Genomic DNA, 15,457 nt, shown 5'->3' with positions numbered 1-15,457 from the left:
AACCCTTCAAGAAAAATCAGTCTGAGACAGGTATTTCAAGAAAAATGTGAAATGAAACAAAAATTGATTCCCAAGCTTTTTTAGGCTGCAAGTGCTTATTTAGAGGAATGACTTCAGCTCTGTGATATTACCAAATATGCCAACAACAAGCAAAAACTATCTCAGATACTATTCCTAAAAATTTTTGTAGATCTGGGAAAAAACATTTTAAAATATTGATATGTCTTTATTTTAAGAAATGTAATTGCTGGAAATGTTTAGCTACTGAATGGAAAATGTCAGTATAATTACAGTTTTAATGAATGAATTTTGATTGTGATAAAGTTTCTTATAATGTTTAGTATGTTCTCTGGTTCAAAATTGGTTAGTTAGATTTTGCCTCCCTGGTGTGGATTTTCTACTCAGAAAGCTGTCAGTCTTTCTGAGGTGCTTAAAAGAAAGGTGTCCTTAGAAAGCAAAGGAAATGCTTTGCAAGTGACAAAAATCACTGGGTTTCATCCTAATCCTGATTTTCAACCAACATATACTTGGAATCGTTGTCTTCTGATGCAGACCTCTAATGCCTGAGGAATGCAGAGCCACGGTACAACCTGCGCAGACGTTGACTTCGGAGTGTTCCCGGCTCTGTCGGAATGGCTACTGTACCCCCACGGGCAAGTGCTGCTGCACCCTGGGATGGGAAGGGGACTTCTGCAGAATCGGTGAGTGTTTCTGTTGTCCCCAGGAAAGACTGGGCATGGGACAGTCCTTGTCAGTCCTTGTCAGCTCTTTCTTCTAGAATGATCTATGGTTCAAAATTTAGCCATTTATCATATTAACGCCCAATCTGTTTCTAAACTTGTAAATGCAGTCTTTCCCATGTTCCTGTTGTAAACAATGCACTTCTAAAGGTTAATCATAAACATAAAAGACTTTTAAATAACTGAGTCCTTTCAAAAAGTACAGAATGAACACAGCACAACGCGATCATCTGTACAGGCTCTCAGTCCCAGGTTTGAGATTTCACACCAGCCAATGACCTCGTGTTTGCAAAGCCCCTCTCCAAGTGCCAGCATTTTCCAGACACCCCATAAATGCCCTCCCTAACTTTACTGCTTGCTTTCTTGTGACAGTGCCTGAAAAGCAGGGTTTTTCAGTGGGTGTTATTAAATAAAAGGGGAAAGCGCAATTATCTGGAGGCACATTATGAGGTTTTTAATTCTTTTTGCCACTCCTTTGTGACCCATCAGCTAGGTGTGCAGCTACTCAGAGACAGCAAAAGAGATTTATTCCAGGGTTACTCTATCCTTTAACCAGGGATTTCCTCAATTACATGCAACGATGTTTACATTCTGCTCGATGTGAAGAAAATTAGTTAAATCCAGATACCTAGTTTAAGATGGTATGTGTTGAAAAATGCATTTTCAGGAGAAATTTTCTTTTCCTTTATATATGAGGTGATGGGTGTTTGCTAAATCTGTTTGTGGGAATCATTTCAGAATATACGCAAACCGAACTTTCATGCTTATACCTGAAACTTACACAGCGATGCATGCCATTTATTTCTCAGTAAAACTGGGAAAGATTTCCATAAGGATAAACGCATTTTTAATGCATTTTCAACAACCAGCGTATGCATATTCTTACAAAAGAACTTGATCTCTGCTATCTCAGATATTAAAGTATCTCTTGCCAATGAAAATGTGTTCCAAATTCATATTTAATATTATCTTTAATGCCTAAATGTTATCTTTCCTTTATTCTAAACATATGTTATTTGTTCCAAAAATGATAACCATAACTTGTCTATATATCATCTAACAAAATGTAGCCAACACTTAAAGTCACATACACAATTATACATTTTAAGCTTAAATTGCTTCAGCAGGAATAACACTACCTGGTTGATTATTACTAGGGTTATATATCTAGGAGAGAGCTATCATAATTAAAACTCTACCAAAATTAGGTAATTACATCAGTTAAAACAAATACTTACCTTTATTGACCCATTCTGTCTTCTTTTTCAATAGTTGACCAAAAAATGAGAATCAGTGTTCAAATGCACAAATATTCTAATTCTTGATAATATATCTTTCTTCTGCTCCCTTTAATAATACCTATTCTCTCTGCTTCTTTTATAATAGTGTCCATTCTGTTGTACTTCTTACTTTGTATTTTGCCTAACCTTGTAAGTCACCTCAGGTTATCAGATAACAAAAATTTACTGAGTGCCTTCTGGTAATAGTATGTTAAAACTGAGGGTAACCAAGTTATTTTGTTTTGCTTTTTTTTAATTTTATTTATTCATTTGAGACACAGAGATACAGAGAGAGAGAGAGCATGAGCAGGGGGAGAAGCAGAGGAAGAGGGAGAAGTAGACTCCCTGCTGAGCAGGGAGCCCAATGTGGGACTTGATCCCAGGACCCTGGGATCATGACCTGAGCTGAAGGCAGACACTTAACCCACTGAGCCACCCAGGCATCCCATAACCAAATTATTCTGAATATAGGTGGCATTATACATTACATTATAGATATTAATAATAATAATGTGATATAAATGAAAATAGACATTCTTTGAGATAACATGAAGTTTTATTTCAATAAAATACTTTAATCTTTCTACTAGTCACTTTAAATAGTCTGAATATATAAGATAAAGCAGAACCATTTTATAAAGGTAATCTATTCATGATGTTTTTGACCCAAGCAAGAACTTTATTCATATACTAACATAGTTCATTGCCCACAAATTTTAAAAAATCGTCTAATTATTCTCTAGTTTTTTCTTTTCCATTTGTCAGCGACAGACCCCTGGGTTTTGATTAATGCATTTGAAAAGGTTAAAATAACCCTGTCCCCCAAAAGTGTAAAGAAACATGTTCAAGGAATTTGATTCTGTCTACAGTGACTGCACATCCCAGATTTATCCCATCAGTAAAATGCAATTAACTTATAGAAACCAATTTTATCTCTATATTTCATTTTAGCAGTACATCTTTTTTTTTTATAGAATTAATTAATTTATTTATTTTTTAGAGAGAGTGTGCCAGCAGTGGGGTAGGGGCAGAGGGAGAATCTCCAGCAGACTCCACACCCAGCGTGGAGCCATGACCCTGAGATCATGACCCGAGCCAAAAACAAGAGCCAGACACTTAACTCACTGAGTTACTCAGGTGCCCCAGCAGTAAATCTTTACATTTCCCACCTATATTGTAGTGGCAAAAATCCTTATATGAATAGATCCTGTGTGTAACCCTGAAAAGGATTGCTAAGAATATCCTTTCCTGGCCAACTGCACTGCCCCAATAAGGGCTACAAAGTGTAATCAGAGATGAAGCAATGTAATGCACTCCCCAGGAGTAAAGGAGAAGAGGAATCCAAGGGAGTCCCCATGAGAGACATACCATCGAACCTAACTGGAGAACTGAACGTGCCTTTATACAGCACTGGAGAGGCCGACGAAGCCGCTAGGCCTCCCTCTCAGGCCAGGCCCTTCCCACATTTTAAGGTCCTACCCTGGAAGAATGGGAACCTAGAGTTACTTGGAAGGCCCTCTGTTGGAAATGCCCTAGTGGCACAGAGGTTTGAAAGAGCCGGAATCCTCATTGGAAATAGAGTCAGTTCCGGAAGGGATTGGAATTGTCTCCCATGATCTCTGTTTCCCTAGAAATGTCTCCCATTCTCTACTGAGCTCTAGCCCCCACATAACCGTGGCTCTGGAAATCTTCTTTCCTTCTTGTATTTATCATCTTTTGGATCATTTTGTGACTGGCTACTTCCTCCTCCCCCTCCCTTCCCTTACTCATCAAATATTTGTTGGCCTCATACTCGGTACTGTTTCTGACATACAGAATGAGAGTGTGGTTTTATTGCCTTTTTTTTTTTTTTCCCCTCCCAGCAAAATGTGAGCCGGCATGTCGTCATGGAGGTGTCTGTGTTAGACCGAACAAGTGCCTCTGTAAAAAAGGATATCTCGGTCCTCAGTGTGAACAAGTGGACAGAAACATTCGCCGAGTGACCAGGGCAGGTATTCTTGATCAGATCATTGACATGACATCTTATTTGCTGGATCTAACAAGTTACATTGTATAGTTACTGGGACTGTTTGAATATTCCTTTCTAATGGGCATTTATTTTTTATCCTGTCATTAAAAAGAAAGACTGTTATCCTGCTACACACTTCCTGTGATTTCATTTTCTTTTATTAATTTAAAAATAATTTACAGAAATGTGCAGATTCTGTGTGTGTATGTTGGCACGTTTGTTCACAAAGGCACGTACACACACACTAACGACCCCTGTACGCGTGTTTGCATAACAGATGGGTTTTAAAAATATATATTTCCTTGTGTGGAGTAATTTACACAGAAATTCCATTGTAAATTGATAACGGAATGTTTATGTCACCAGAAGAGATTATTTGACTTCCCAGGAATTTTCTGTCTGTAATAACCAAAGTCAACTTTAATGGAGTTTTGAAACATTACTGTGCAATCTGATGGATCTCATAAAAAAAGGCAATATTTTTATATTAAAGGATTATAATGTGAGAGAATGTTTCAGAACTCCCTGATGAATTTCTAAATGGGCGACTTGATATAAAATTGTAATCTTCATTTGTATCAATGTATCCAATTACAGAATGTTACCCACTTACTTTTTATTGGCAGAGAAATCTGGTTACTCTAGTTTAATCTCAAGATTGTTTTCAAGTGTTTTATAATTAAATCATAACAGCATATTCTAAAATCAATCTTCCTAAAAGGTCTGCTTTTATTATATATTGTATCTAACAATAGGCACTGGGTTTGTGTTACCTATTTATATTTTTTATTTTATTTTTATAATATAGACATCACCTAGATGAAACACCTTTGCCCTGTCCTGTAAAATACTAAAGTTTACATTTTTCACCAACTTAATTGGAAAGAAGGGGAGTGAGAAAGCAAACAGTCTTTAATGTGCTGTGGATCTAATCTAGCAATGTATCCTTGTGCCAACATGTAATCATTAACGACGGATGAAAAAGCAAGAAAACAGCCAATCCTTATAAAATTCCAGCATTAAACATATGTAAAGTGCATAGCAAGACTGTCAGTGTATATGTGATTAGAATGTTGCAGATTTCACACTGAACGAACCTCACTGGAGAAGCGCTCACTCGTTTTGAACAAATCTTGGCTATGTAAGCTGTCACTTGTACAAATTTTTTAAATAATAATTCTTGCCAAATATGGTTTTTAATGTATATGTTCCTTTAGAACTCAATGAAAATCCTCTTTGGTTAATGTATGAATAAATTTCTGTAAATGTTCTGTTCAGGTTTTTAAAGAAATTGCCATGTTTTAATTTAAAGCAGCAAAAAGTCTGATGGACATTTTTCTTAATGGTTTTTGAGGCCAGCTCTCCACATTCGGATCATAACAAAATTATAAGGCCTCTTTGCACTACGGAGAAAACATCTATTGTGATGTGCACACCCACTCTAGGTTGTCCTATAAACATCTGTTCTTCCAGAATCTAAACTGGAGACTAGTGTAGATTATGCAGCATAGGCTGACTTTCCAAACCTGCTCCTTACCTATAGGAATATGAACCTCAATTAAAAAGAATAAAATCGTGTAGCTAGTATTTCTCTATTGTTTTAAGGCGAGAGATTTTCAATTAAAGCACAGTGAGCATTTATGTAGAAAGGTTGTTTAAGTACACTGCTCTTGTCTTCCATATATGATTACTTAAGTTTCAAGTGACCTCATGCCAAATGGAAATGGGTTGAGAAACCTTGGTTCAGTGCTTAGTGAACAATAGCCTGCATTAAAAAGTGCATGCATAATTTTGCACAATTTAGATTCAATTGACAGTCTATTCAAAGAAGTCTCAGGATTAAATGAGCATGGAGACCAAATTGCCCTCTTACCCCAGAAAAGGGGTGGTCCCTTCCAGTCACACTAACACTTCATTGGCCCAAGAGTGTGACAAATCTTGCCATGAACCTGCAGTAGCCTGCATCTGGAGGTTAATAGCAGTCTTTTGTCTCCGTTGCTTTCTCTTCGTAGCCCTTTTACTGAATTCCATCACAGAAAGTTTTACAATTAAAAAAAAAAAAAAATGTCCTGACAACCATTTTTGTAAATGGACCTTACCATCTAATCGTCCCTTATTCAATGTGGGTGACATTAACAAAATGTGAACTTCTGGTGAGGGAGCCAGCTGTCTAAATCTGTCAAATTGTGCAGTTTTATTACACACTCTCCTGTTCATAGTTTCACTGAAAACAATAAGGACACTGCTATAGATTCAGCAAAATCTGAAAAATCCGAGGTTTCTTCTTACACAATCCTTCCATCTCTTCCAAAAGAATCTCTCCAAAAGGAAAGGTGTTATATTGCCATTTGTCCTCCTATTTAAAAATATCTATATTAAATTGACCAGGCCCAGACTTTTTACACAGTCCTTTCCCAAGTGAAAGAGTTTCAGATGTCTTAGAAAAACATATGTACCCCAGGTGTCACTGCCTTTTCTATTGTGAGTCATTAGAATAAAAGAGCAAAACCTTCTAAAAGAGAAGATAGCAAGATCCGTGGATATTAAGTCCGAGCAAAGAAAGTCAAGTCGTTGGGAGTCATTTCTTTCTCTTCTCGGGAGAGACGTAAAGAGCAGTGGCTAATTGATGGCTACAAATTTTAAACTCTGTGATCATTTCAAAAACAATCTTTTGACCTTTTTGTTTTCAATCAAATTTTTAAACTATGTGACTGGAGAATTATCTTAAATGCTCCATGAAAGGCAGGTAGGAATTGGTTCCAAGTATGAGCCAGGGAGCAGTGATTGTTTTGTCATGCGAATGGCAACATCTACTTGGTTCTTAACGCACACAATCAGAATGGAGAAAAATGTCCTTGGCATGAATGCAGATTTGTGAGATAAAGATAAAATAAAGAGATAGAAAAATGTACGGTTATCCCTTTGTCCATTCTGGAGCTTAAGCTTTGGGTGTCAATTTAATGTGAAGGGCTGTTAGGGTAGTTATAAAAGGTTGGAGAAAAACTCTCTACCGCCGCTTTTGCCAAACTCTTGTCCTGGTTAATAGAACCTGTTTTCCTTGCCAGTTAGTTAAGGTAATGAGAAAAAAACTGAATTGGCACATCATTAAACTGAAAAGAAGGAAAGACTTAAAAAAAAAAACAAAAAAAACTTTGTGTGATGATAAAAAGTTCCATCCATACCTTTTCTTCTTGGAATTTTTTTTCAGTGTGGCTATTGTAAAATATTTTATCACAAAGAATACTCAGAAGTCTTCTCAGATTAATGGACTATATCATAAGGAACAGAAAAACCTACACATACCAAATACACACTCAACCTAAATAGAAAACCATTCCCTTTTTCATTTATATACTTCAGAGCAGGCACCTCTTCTCTACTGATTTCTTCGAAAACGATTACATACCAATTTATTAACAACTTTAATATGTTTCTTTTGATATTGCTTTTATCTCTGTATCATAAACTGTATAACAAGCCTACCAGGCGTAAGACACGAGGTTAGATGTTGCATCTAGGGTCTTTCAAAGTACACATTAACTTAAACTTAATTATTAGTCTAACATTCTTAACTTTGAGACAGAAAACAGAAGCCAAACCCAACTTTTTAAGTGGAAAAATAAGGTATACCATAGGCAGATGTAGTCGGCTGATCAATAAATTAGTTTCTTACGACTCTATAGAATGTTACCTATAGTATTTATCTCTACCCCCACCTCTGTCTCTATCTCTCTCTCTTCTCCCACCCACCCCCAATGTATCCTTCTTCCATTTAACCTCTTCCTTCTCTTCCATTTCTATTGGTTTTGACTAAACAGATAGGTCCTCGGTACACCCATAATGAAGATGTACTGTGGCAGGTTGTGATTGATTTTGCTCATTATGGCCTTTTCTTTATTTTCCTAAAGATACCCTCTCCCAACATCACATTTGCTCAGACGCTATATCATGAAGAACGGTAGACAAGTATGAATATACTAGATTGATCTGTTACAATTACTGAAAGAAAAAACCAAAAGCATAAATGACCATGAGCCTGGATGCTCCAGTTCGGCTTGTGTGCCATCATTCATAAACAGGAAAACATAAAGAATATCCCAGACAAGAGCTTGAGCTAACAGCAGGAAAAGTTAGTAACCATTTCCTATTCCGGCATGACCATCTCTATGGAGTCTATTTTGAAGAGGATTATTCCAAATCTCTTCTTTGCCCACCTCTGGGATGAGACTTGAACTTGCAGAGAAATCAGACCAAAGTTCCATGCCCAGAAAATGTACATATTTCTGTGTCTGCCGTAGGAAGTTAGTGGGCCCATTATTGTGAATGCTGGTATACTTTTAGGAAGTTCCTCTAGAATAGCCTAAAGAAACATGTTTACTATCTTACATTCTTTCTCTTCATCACGCTAACCCAAATTAGTCATGCCTCCAGTAATTAATGATGTCAAAGAAGGTGGAAACCTAAGAACAGAAGCATTTCGATATTAAAAATACTAAAAACACGACCATAAGACCTGCCAAACACTAATCCTAGCGAACTTCAGCACTTCTTTCTCTTAAATGTCTTCTCATAAGTTTTGGAAATTGTTCTAAAATCGCTGTTTAGAAGAACAAGCTGTATCCAAGAGAGCATGAGTGCTGTCGTGCCATGTTCTTCTCAAGCAGAGCGGTACCTTCCCCAGCTGCTATGAAGAGGTGTATTCCTCTATCGGAGCAGCACTTTCCTTAAAATCTCCAATTACATATGAGCCCAAGAGACACCCATCACTTACCTTGCATTCTTTTGTAAAGGTCATATATAAGTGGGTTGAAAAAATAAAATATAAATAATGGATTCCTCGTATCAACATAAAGCCTTAGGCCTAAAACTTGTTATTGCTTTTTTTTTCTTGCCAGACTACACATTGACTTACCAAAAAAAAAAAAAAAAGGTATCAATTCAACATGAATTCTAAAGTTGTACCTCATTGTATATCACAAAGTCAGACATCAAGTTTCAGTCAGGGTATTTTTTTGCATCTATTATATATTACTTAAAATCAAAACACATGTATAAACATGCATGCAAATTAACAAATGTTTGGGGAGTTATCTCAATTGACTATAACATTTGAAGTTAAAATACACATTTTAGCACATAGGATAGAAAAAACAACATTAACACTGATGGGAAATTCATAAAGGATAAATTTAAAATAAGCTTTGTCTTCACAGAAGCTAATTCCTGTACATTTCCTTTTGCACTAAAAAACTACTAGCCAATACTTTCCATTCACATGAAAAATTTGTTGTCAGGTTTGACATAGCCTCTGCCCAAAATGTATGTTGGATATTTCTTTACCTCATTCTTAAAATCTGAGACATGCTTTTCCTAGAATAAATGAAGATTTCATGCATAGTAGAATCTAATACTATTAATACATCAATATATTCTATTCATTATACTATTGAGAAATTGAATTGACAACGTATGGAAAGTCAAGTATTTTCCATCTCTCATATTCACAGGACATTTTTGGAGCAAGAACCACGTAGTAGCAAGGTAAATGATACAAAGGTACTATGGAATTTGGGGGTGGGGGGCTTGATTCCCTAGGCCATGTTAAAGAAGACTATTAATTTGAAAGAAACCCATCTAATTCAAATGAAAGAATTATCAAATCATTATCATCGATAAGCATAAAAGGTATCTGAAAAGAAACTCCTGTGTCTTTCCTGGCTTTATCTGTGATTAACTTTGTCCACTTTTAAAGAATAGTTAACGTTATCATTCTTTCAACATGTGTTAGTTTTCCTAGCTGTTCATTTTCCTCTGAGTTGTGGACAAATGGGACAATTTGTCCATAACCTTATTCACAAAAGATTCCAGAACAAATCCTTGCTTGAACTTCTGTCAAGAGGTGGAAAGCTGTGGGAGCAAGTAGCGAAAGCAGGTACATGTTGGAGGAGCAGGTACTAGTTGGGATTCCTATAAATGTGCTTCTGAAGAGTAACATGCAAAGCCATTGGCTCAGATAATCCCTCTAAATTTGACTTAACCTGATTTATTTAACCCAGTTGTTATAACATGCAGTTCTCTTTGATCAAGCCTCTATTATTCAGCTATCCTTCCATCCATTAATTCCACAAATATTTATTGAAGTGCCTAGCATAATTATGTGCTATAGAAAAGGCAAGGATGTTTACTATGGGGGATTGTGAGCCCAGTGGGTATGATGAACATGTTTGAAGCAAAAGACAATAATCACACCCAACCAGCTCCAATTCAGCTCAACTTTAGAATCCAACCAATAATAGTACAGATGGCCTAAAGTACATCTGTGTGTATCTGTATGTGTGCACACACCCATGTATATATATTTATCTATCTGTACAAACACTACATATGTATACACACTATCTATGTAATATATAATATATGTATAATGCATATAAATTCTAACAAGTGTATTTGTGTTATCTTTAAAATAGAACGATTGTATCTTGAAGTGGTAAATGCAGAGAATTGGTTTTTATTGTTGATCTGTGGATTTAATGATTTTTAGGTGAAAAGGATGTTTAAGTGTACAATTTCTTTTCTTAATTTAATATATTTATGTAAATGCATGCCTGAAATTTGGTTAGATTGGCTGTGTTTTGTGTCCTTTAACATGATCAAATGTATTAAACTTTATCTTATGACCTGATGTACATGTGCTATTCTAAAATTCTTTTTTATTTTAGTATATAAAAGTTTTTCCTAAATATTCATACTGATGATATAAACGCTTATCTTTAAATATTCTCTACCCAAACTACTTCTTCAAAATATTCTTGCCTTTTGCCATTTTTCATGTTCTAATTTTAAAACTTTATTCCCCAAAGTATATGTCAATGTTAAGGATCAGTTATTGCATATATATATATATATATATATATATATACACACACACACACATATACATATATGCATATATTGGAAAGCCATAGGATGTTATGCTGATTTAAATGTATTCTACGTTGTAAATGACTTAAATCTGATCCTTTTAAGCCAGTTAGAATCACTAAGGGAAAATATACAAGAGCAGTTGAGAGTGTTGAGTGCCCACATTGAAGCAAAGAAGCACACAGAAGGGACGAGACATGAGAAAAGGTGATTGCAGATACCCCCCAAACTTTGTTGACCTGGCCATGTTGCTTTCAGTGGACCCCAGCAAGATTTATATATGGTCAAATATGCTATTTTAAACATAAATTTTAAATCTGCCAATATTCTTTAGAAGAGCAAAATGATTTCATCTGGGTCTTCTTTCTTCCTGAATAAATACATCTCTTTGACTCACTGAGGGGAAAAGCTGCTTCTCCCTAAGACATGATTATTTCTAAGAGAATAAAAAGTGTTATAAGGTGCTTATTCATAAACAGTCCCTGAGATCAGATTAGTCTCTCAAAGTGTTAAGTTAGGCAAAAATCACCCAATGAAAAGTATCCTTTAGTTCATTCCACAGTGGCCTGGGAGAACCCAGAGTTCTGGCTTCCTCACGCACTGCCCTTCTGGTTCATAGCATGTGTCCCCACAGCTTAGCTCCTAATCACCCTGTGTTTCCTGTGCATGGCTGGTCTTCCCCACCAGATTATAAATCTCCTGAGGGTATCTTCTACTTTTATAATCCCTGACAGACCTAGAGCAGCTCCTGCATAATTGCCATAAGGAAAATAATCATACGTAGGTAACAGCCCAGAGACTCGAGTGTTTCTTGCAATCTCTCTGGGTTCCCTCCCTCTCCCTTGATTGGCTTCTGAACTCTGCCATCATCAGTGTAATCAATTCCCCCGCATTAAATGCCCTTTGTTATGGACACTTGAAATGGTTTCTGTTTTCCTTTTTTAGAACCTGATAACATGTATTCACAAGAGCGCTTCAGACACAGATGAGAGATAACATAGTGGAATTACACAGGGGCATGATGAGATCTCCTGGAGGAGAACACACTCGGAAATCACTGCCTTGAATCCCAACGTGATCACAGGAAGATGTAATCAGAGACATCCTACCTCCAAACCTGATACAAACCCTTAAATTATTTAGGCAGCTACCAATGGAAAATGCCATTATTCTCACAGTTGTCATTAAGAATTTTCATACCTCCCATATGTACTATGAGCTTCTTTAAAAAAAAAAAAAACAGGCAAGACAAAACAAAACAAAAAACTATCAGCTTCGAGTTTTGTCTCGGAGTCTGATAGCTAATGTAAGAGATAGTTCTCTGAACTTGCTTCTTTGCACTCTTTTTCTCAGATTTTTTTTAGACGAATGTACTAGTTCCAAAGGAAGTGCAACTTAAAATAGCAGCTACACTTAGTATCTCGTTAGAAAAAAATTCAGTTTTGCATATTTGGAGTCCCAAACAGGTCCCTCTGGAGATTAAATCCTACCATCGTTCAAAGAAATGAGAAGATAAAAGGAAGAAAACAACTTGGATAAAATATTTCTTCTGCATTTCCATCATTTGATTTATGTTTGATTTCTATACAATATTTTCGATGCTTAAAACAAACAGAATTTAAAAGAGGAAAAAAGGGGGCAGGAAGAGGGAAGGAGAAGCCTGGGTAGCTCCTGACTATGAAACTCATTCTTCTTGGGAACATGCCCACATCAGAAACTACTCGACCTCACTCTTGTAATTTAATAAGATGTTGTCAGATCCTTTTGACATATTTATAGCCTTATAATTAAAACTACTTGAGGCAAAATCCATGTGCTTGATGTAAAGCAATTTATATTATCATAGACACTGTTCTATGATCTACAGCTACTAAAATCCATGCATGCCAGGTGGATTGGCAGCAACCCTGAGCTAGGGCTGTGAGATGTGGATCTGGGCTTGTGTCTCTAATTAACCAGGTGACACATAAGTCTCTGGCTGCACCGGGACTCAGTTTCTTTATATATAAAATGAGAGACTTAGGTTCCATCCGGCTTTAACAGGTATTGCTACTAGATATTACTAATCCCAGGATTCATGTGGATTGCAGATCTGAAATTGGCAAATCTTAGAAGTCTGTTAACTACCCCATTTCATTAATTTGTGGTGGTTAAATAATTAGAAAAGACGCTCTTAGTCATTTTTCTCTAGTCTCCCAGCCTCTTCTCCTACCTTCTGTGGTTCTTTGTTGTTTTCTCTGATGTGTTCTTGGAATCAATGTTCTTGGTTCATTTTTGAGTCCTTCCATGTTTCCTACAGCTCTCACTCTAAATTTCTAAACACGCTATCTAATCTCTGGCCATCATTTACTTTGTGCTCAAGAAGTACACTGTTACAGGGAGGCTACCATTCCCTCTGGGATCCTTAATGTCTAGTTTTGATGTCAGAATCTGTCAGAAACAGTATTCTCTCTTCTGTGAACTGGATTCCCAAAAAGACTGCTGTAGGCACCCTACCTGCCAGATAGATACCATATTCTAAGCAGATGCAGGGCATAAATGCCTAATAGACATCATCTAAAAAGTGGACAATTCATGATACAGAAAGGTCAGCCTTAAAAATAAAATAGCCAGTTACTTAACCAGCAAAAACGAGTTTGAGAACAGCAGAGGAATTACAATTTGGGAGAGGCAAAATATGGTGAACCATAGACAAGTCCAAAGACCAAAGGAGAAGGGCTTGCTTTTATAGGAGAAAGGGCGTAGGGAGGGATTGTTTTGAACAAAAGTTATGTGATAGTTCTAAGCCGTGACTGTAAAACCTGAAAGTAGCCAGCCGAACAAACCAAAGAATCATGGAGAGCTGGGTGAAATCTACTGTAATCAGTGCACTTGTTCCCTGATCTTGTACAATTGAGTTTCTACCTCTACTGGCATTTATTCAGATACAACAGGTGGTATTAGCTATTGCACAAATACCTCTTTCTTCAGCAAGTAGGTAACCAAGGGCTATGAGATTGTCCAAAACCACCTTAGCCAGTGAGTCAAGCGATTGTTGTTGGACTGCTATTGCTTAGGTTGTGAAATCGACTGGCCCTCTTAATGTTGGGGAGAGACTTCTAATCATATACGTTCACTGGCACTTACTCTGACCCAAGGGAGAAAGGCTGTCCCAACTGAGGCAAACCCAGGGTCATGTGTGACTCCTGGACGTTCCTGTTTAAGATGGCCATGGAGGCTTAATGGGGTGGACCAATGGGAGGCTTCTGAGTTGTTATGGATATTAACAGGGACTGTTAATTGTCCTAATAAACATTGACCTCCAGTTCACCAGCTATCTAAACATTCATATGCCCATGAAAATGGCATCCACCACAGACAAAAATGAGGCCAGGTGGAGCACAGAGGATCCAGCTAAGGTCTGGTCATTGAAAGATCCATTAGCTGAAATGTCCTGATTGACCTTTGAAGCCAGGGGCCAGAGGAATTGGGACGGCATTCTGTGAGGTACCATCCACTCCTAAAGAGGCCTTTTTAAAAGGCCTTGCAAAGAGGAGTTAGCCCTTTGCATTTCCCTTGGTGTGGTGGGACAGATCATATTTAAATAAGGAAAAGAACATGGGGAACGAAATATCATACAATTTTCAAAAGTGGAGGTGTTCAGTTGAGCTAGTATAGTAATGGCTGGGGAAAGGTTGAAACAAGGTATGGGAACACCTCGCTGTAATGTCCTAAGCCAATAGTTAACATTCATAGTCTTGCAGGTATAATTGACAGTGGCAAGGGGGATTAAAGAGAGATTGTTACACGTAAGGCCAAGAGGACTCTGACATCATGCCCAGATTGGAGTCTCTGGTGACAGATCCAGCAGTCAGAAAGTAGCCCTCTCCCCTTCTTTTCTTCTTCTCTCTCTCTTTTTTTAAGCAGGCTCCATACCCAGCATGGAGCCCAATGTGGGGCTTGAACTCACAACCCTGAGCTCAAGACCTGAGCTGAGATCAAGAGTTAGACACCCAATTGACTGAGCCACCCAGGTGACCCAAGGTTTTCCCCTTTTGCAGTAGATTGGGAAAGGTGAATAAAAGCATTGGCTTAAAGAGGGAGAAAATAAGGTAAGAAGCAATGGCAAGGAAAATGCATACAGGTCTGAAGAAAAAAAAAAAAAAGCTAAGTTAAAAAAAAATGGTATACAAGTCCGATCCAGTCACCTTGGGAAAGCTGTCTGCCTCAGCTGTCATCTGCTTTAATTCCTGGTAAGGTCCCTTTCAGCGAGGTTGGAGGGAGTCTTTCTGAAGGTGTCTTTTCCAGTGATGAAATCTTCAGGCTGTAGGTTATGACGTCTGATGGTTTTGTCTCTTGGGAGTGCACTTTGGAAAAATTGCTCTACTGAAATATGTTTTCTTTTTTTTTAATTTTTTTAAAGATTTTATTTATTTATTTGACAGAGAAAGACAGCAAGAGAGGGAACACAAGCAGGGGGAGTGGGAGAGGGAGAAGCAGACTCCCCCCTGAGTGGGGAGTCCGAT

At 37.3% G+C, this 15,457-nt stretch overlaps 1 protein-coding gene across 1 annotated transcript in view; it reads left to right on the top strand.

Moving 5' to 3' along the window:
* HHIP (hedgehog interacting protein) overlaps positions 1 to 4,076 on the top strand; it is an 87,638-nt gene extending 83,562 nt beyond the window's left edge. The window contains exons 12-13 of the mRNA XM_028102318.2: positions 553 to 701; positions 3,883 to 4,076. Of these exons, the coding sequence (XP_027958119.1) occupies positions 553 to 701; positions 3,883 to 4,076 (343 nt within the window). The remainder of the gene's footprint in view (positions 1 to 552; positions 702 to 3,882) is intronic.
* The last annotated feature ends 11,381 nt before the right edge of the window (positions 4,077 to 15,457 follow it).

Source organism: Eumetopias jubatus, unplaced genomic scaffold (genome assembly GCF_037043125.1).
Source record: "Eumetopias jubatus isolate StellerSeaLion01/CBP00866 unplaced genomic scaffold, mEumJub1_p1.0 scaffold_2, whole genome shotgun sequence".
In the NCBI taxonomy this organism is placed as follows: Eukaryota; Metazoa; Chordata; class Mammalia; order Carnivora; family Otariidae; genus Eumetopias; species Eumetopias jubatus.
This window is presented reverse-complemented; position numbering and strand designations above follow the sequence as displayed.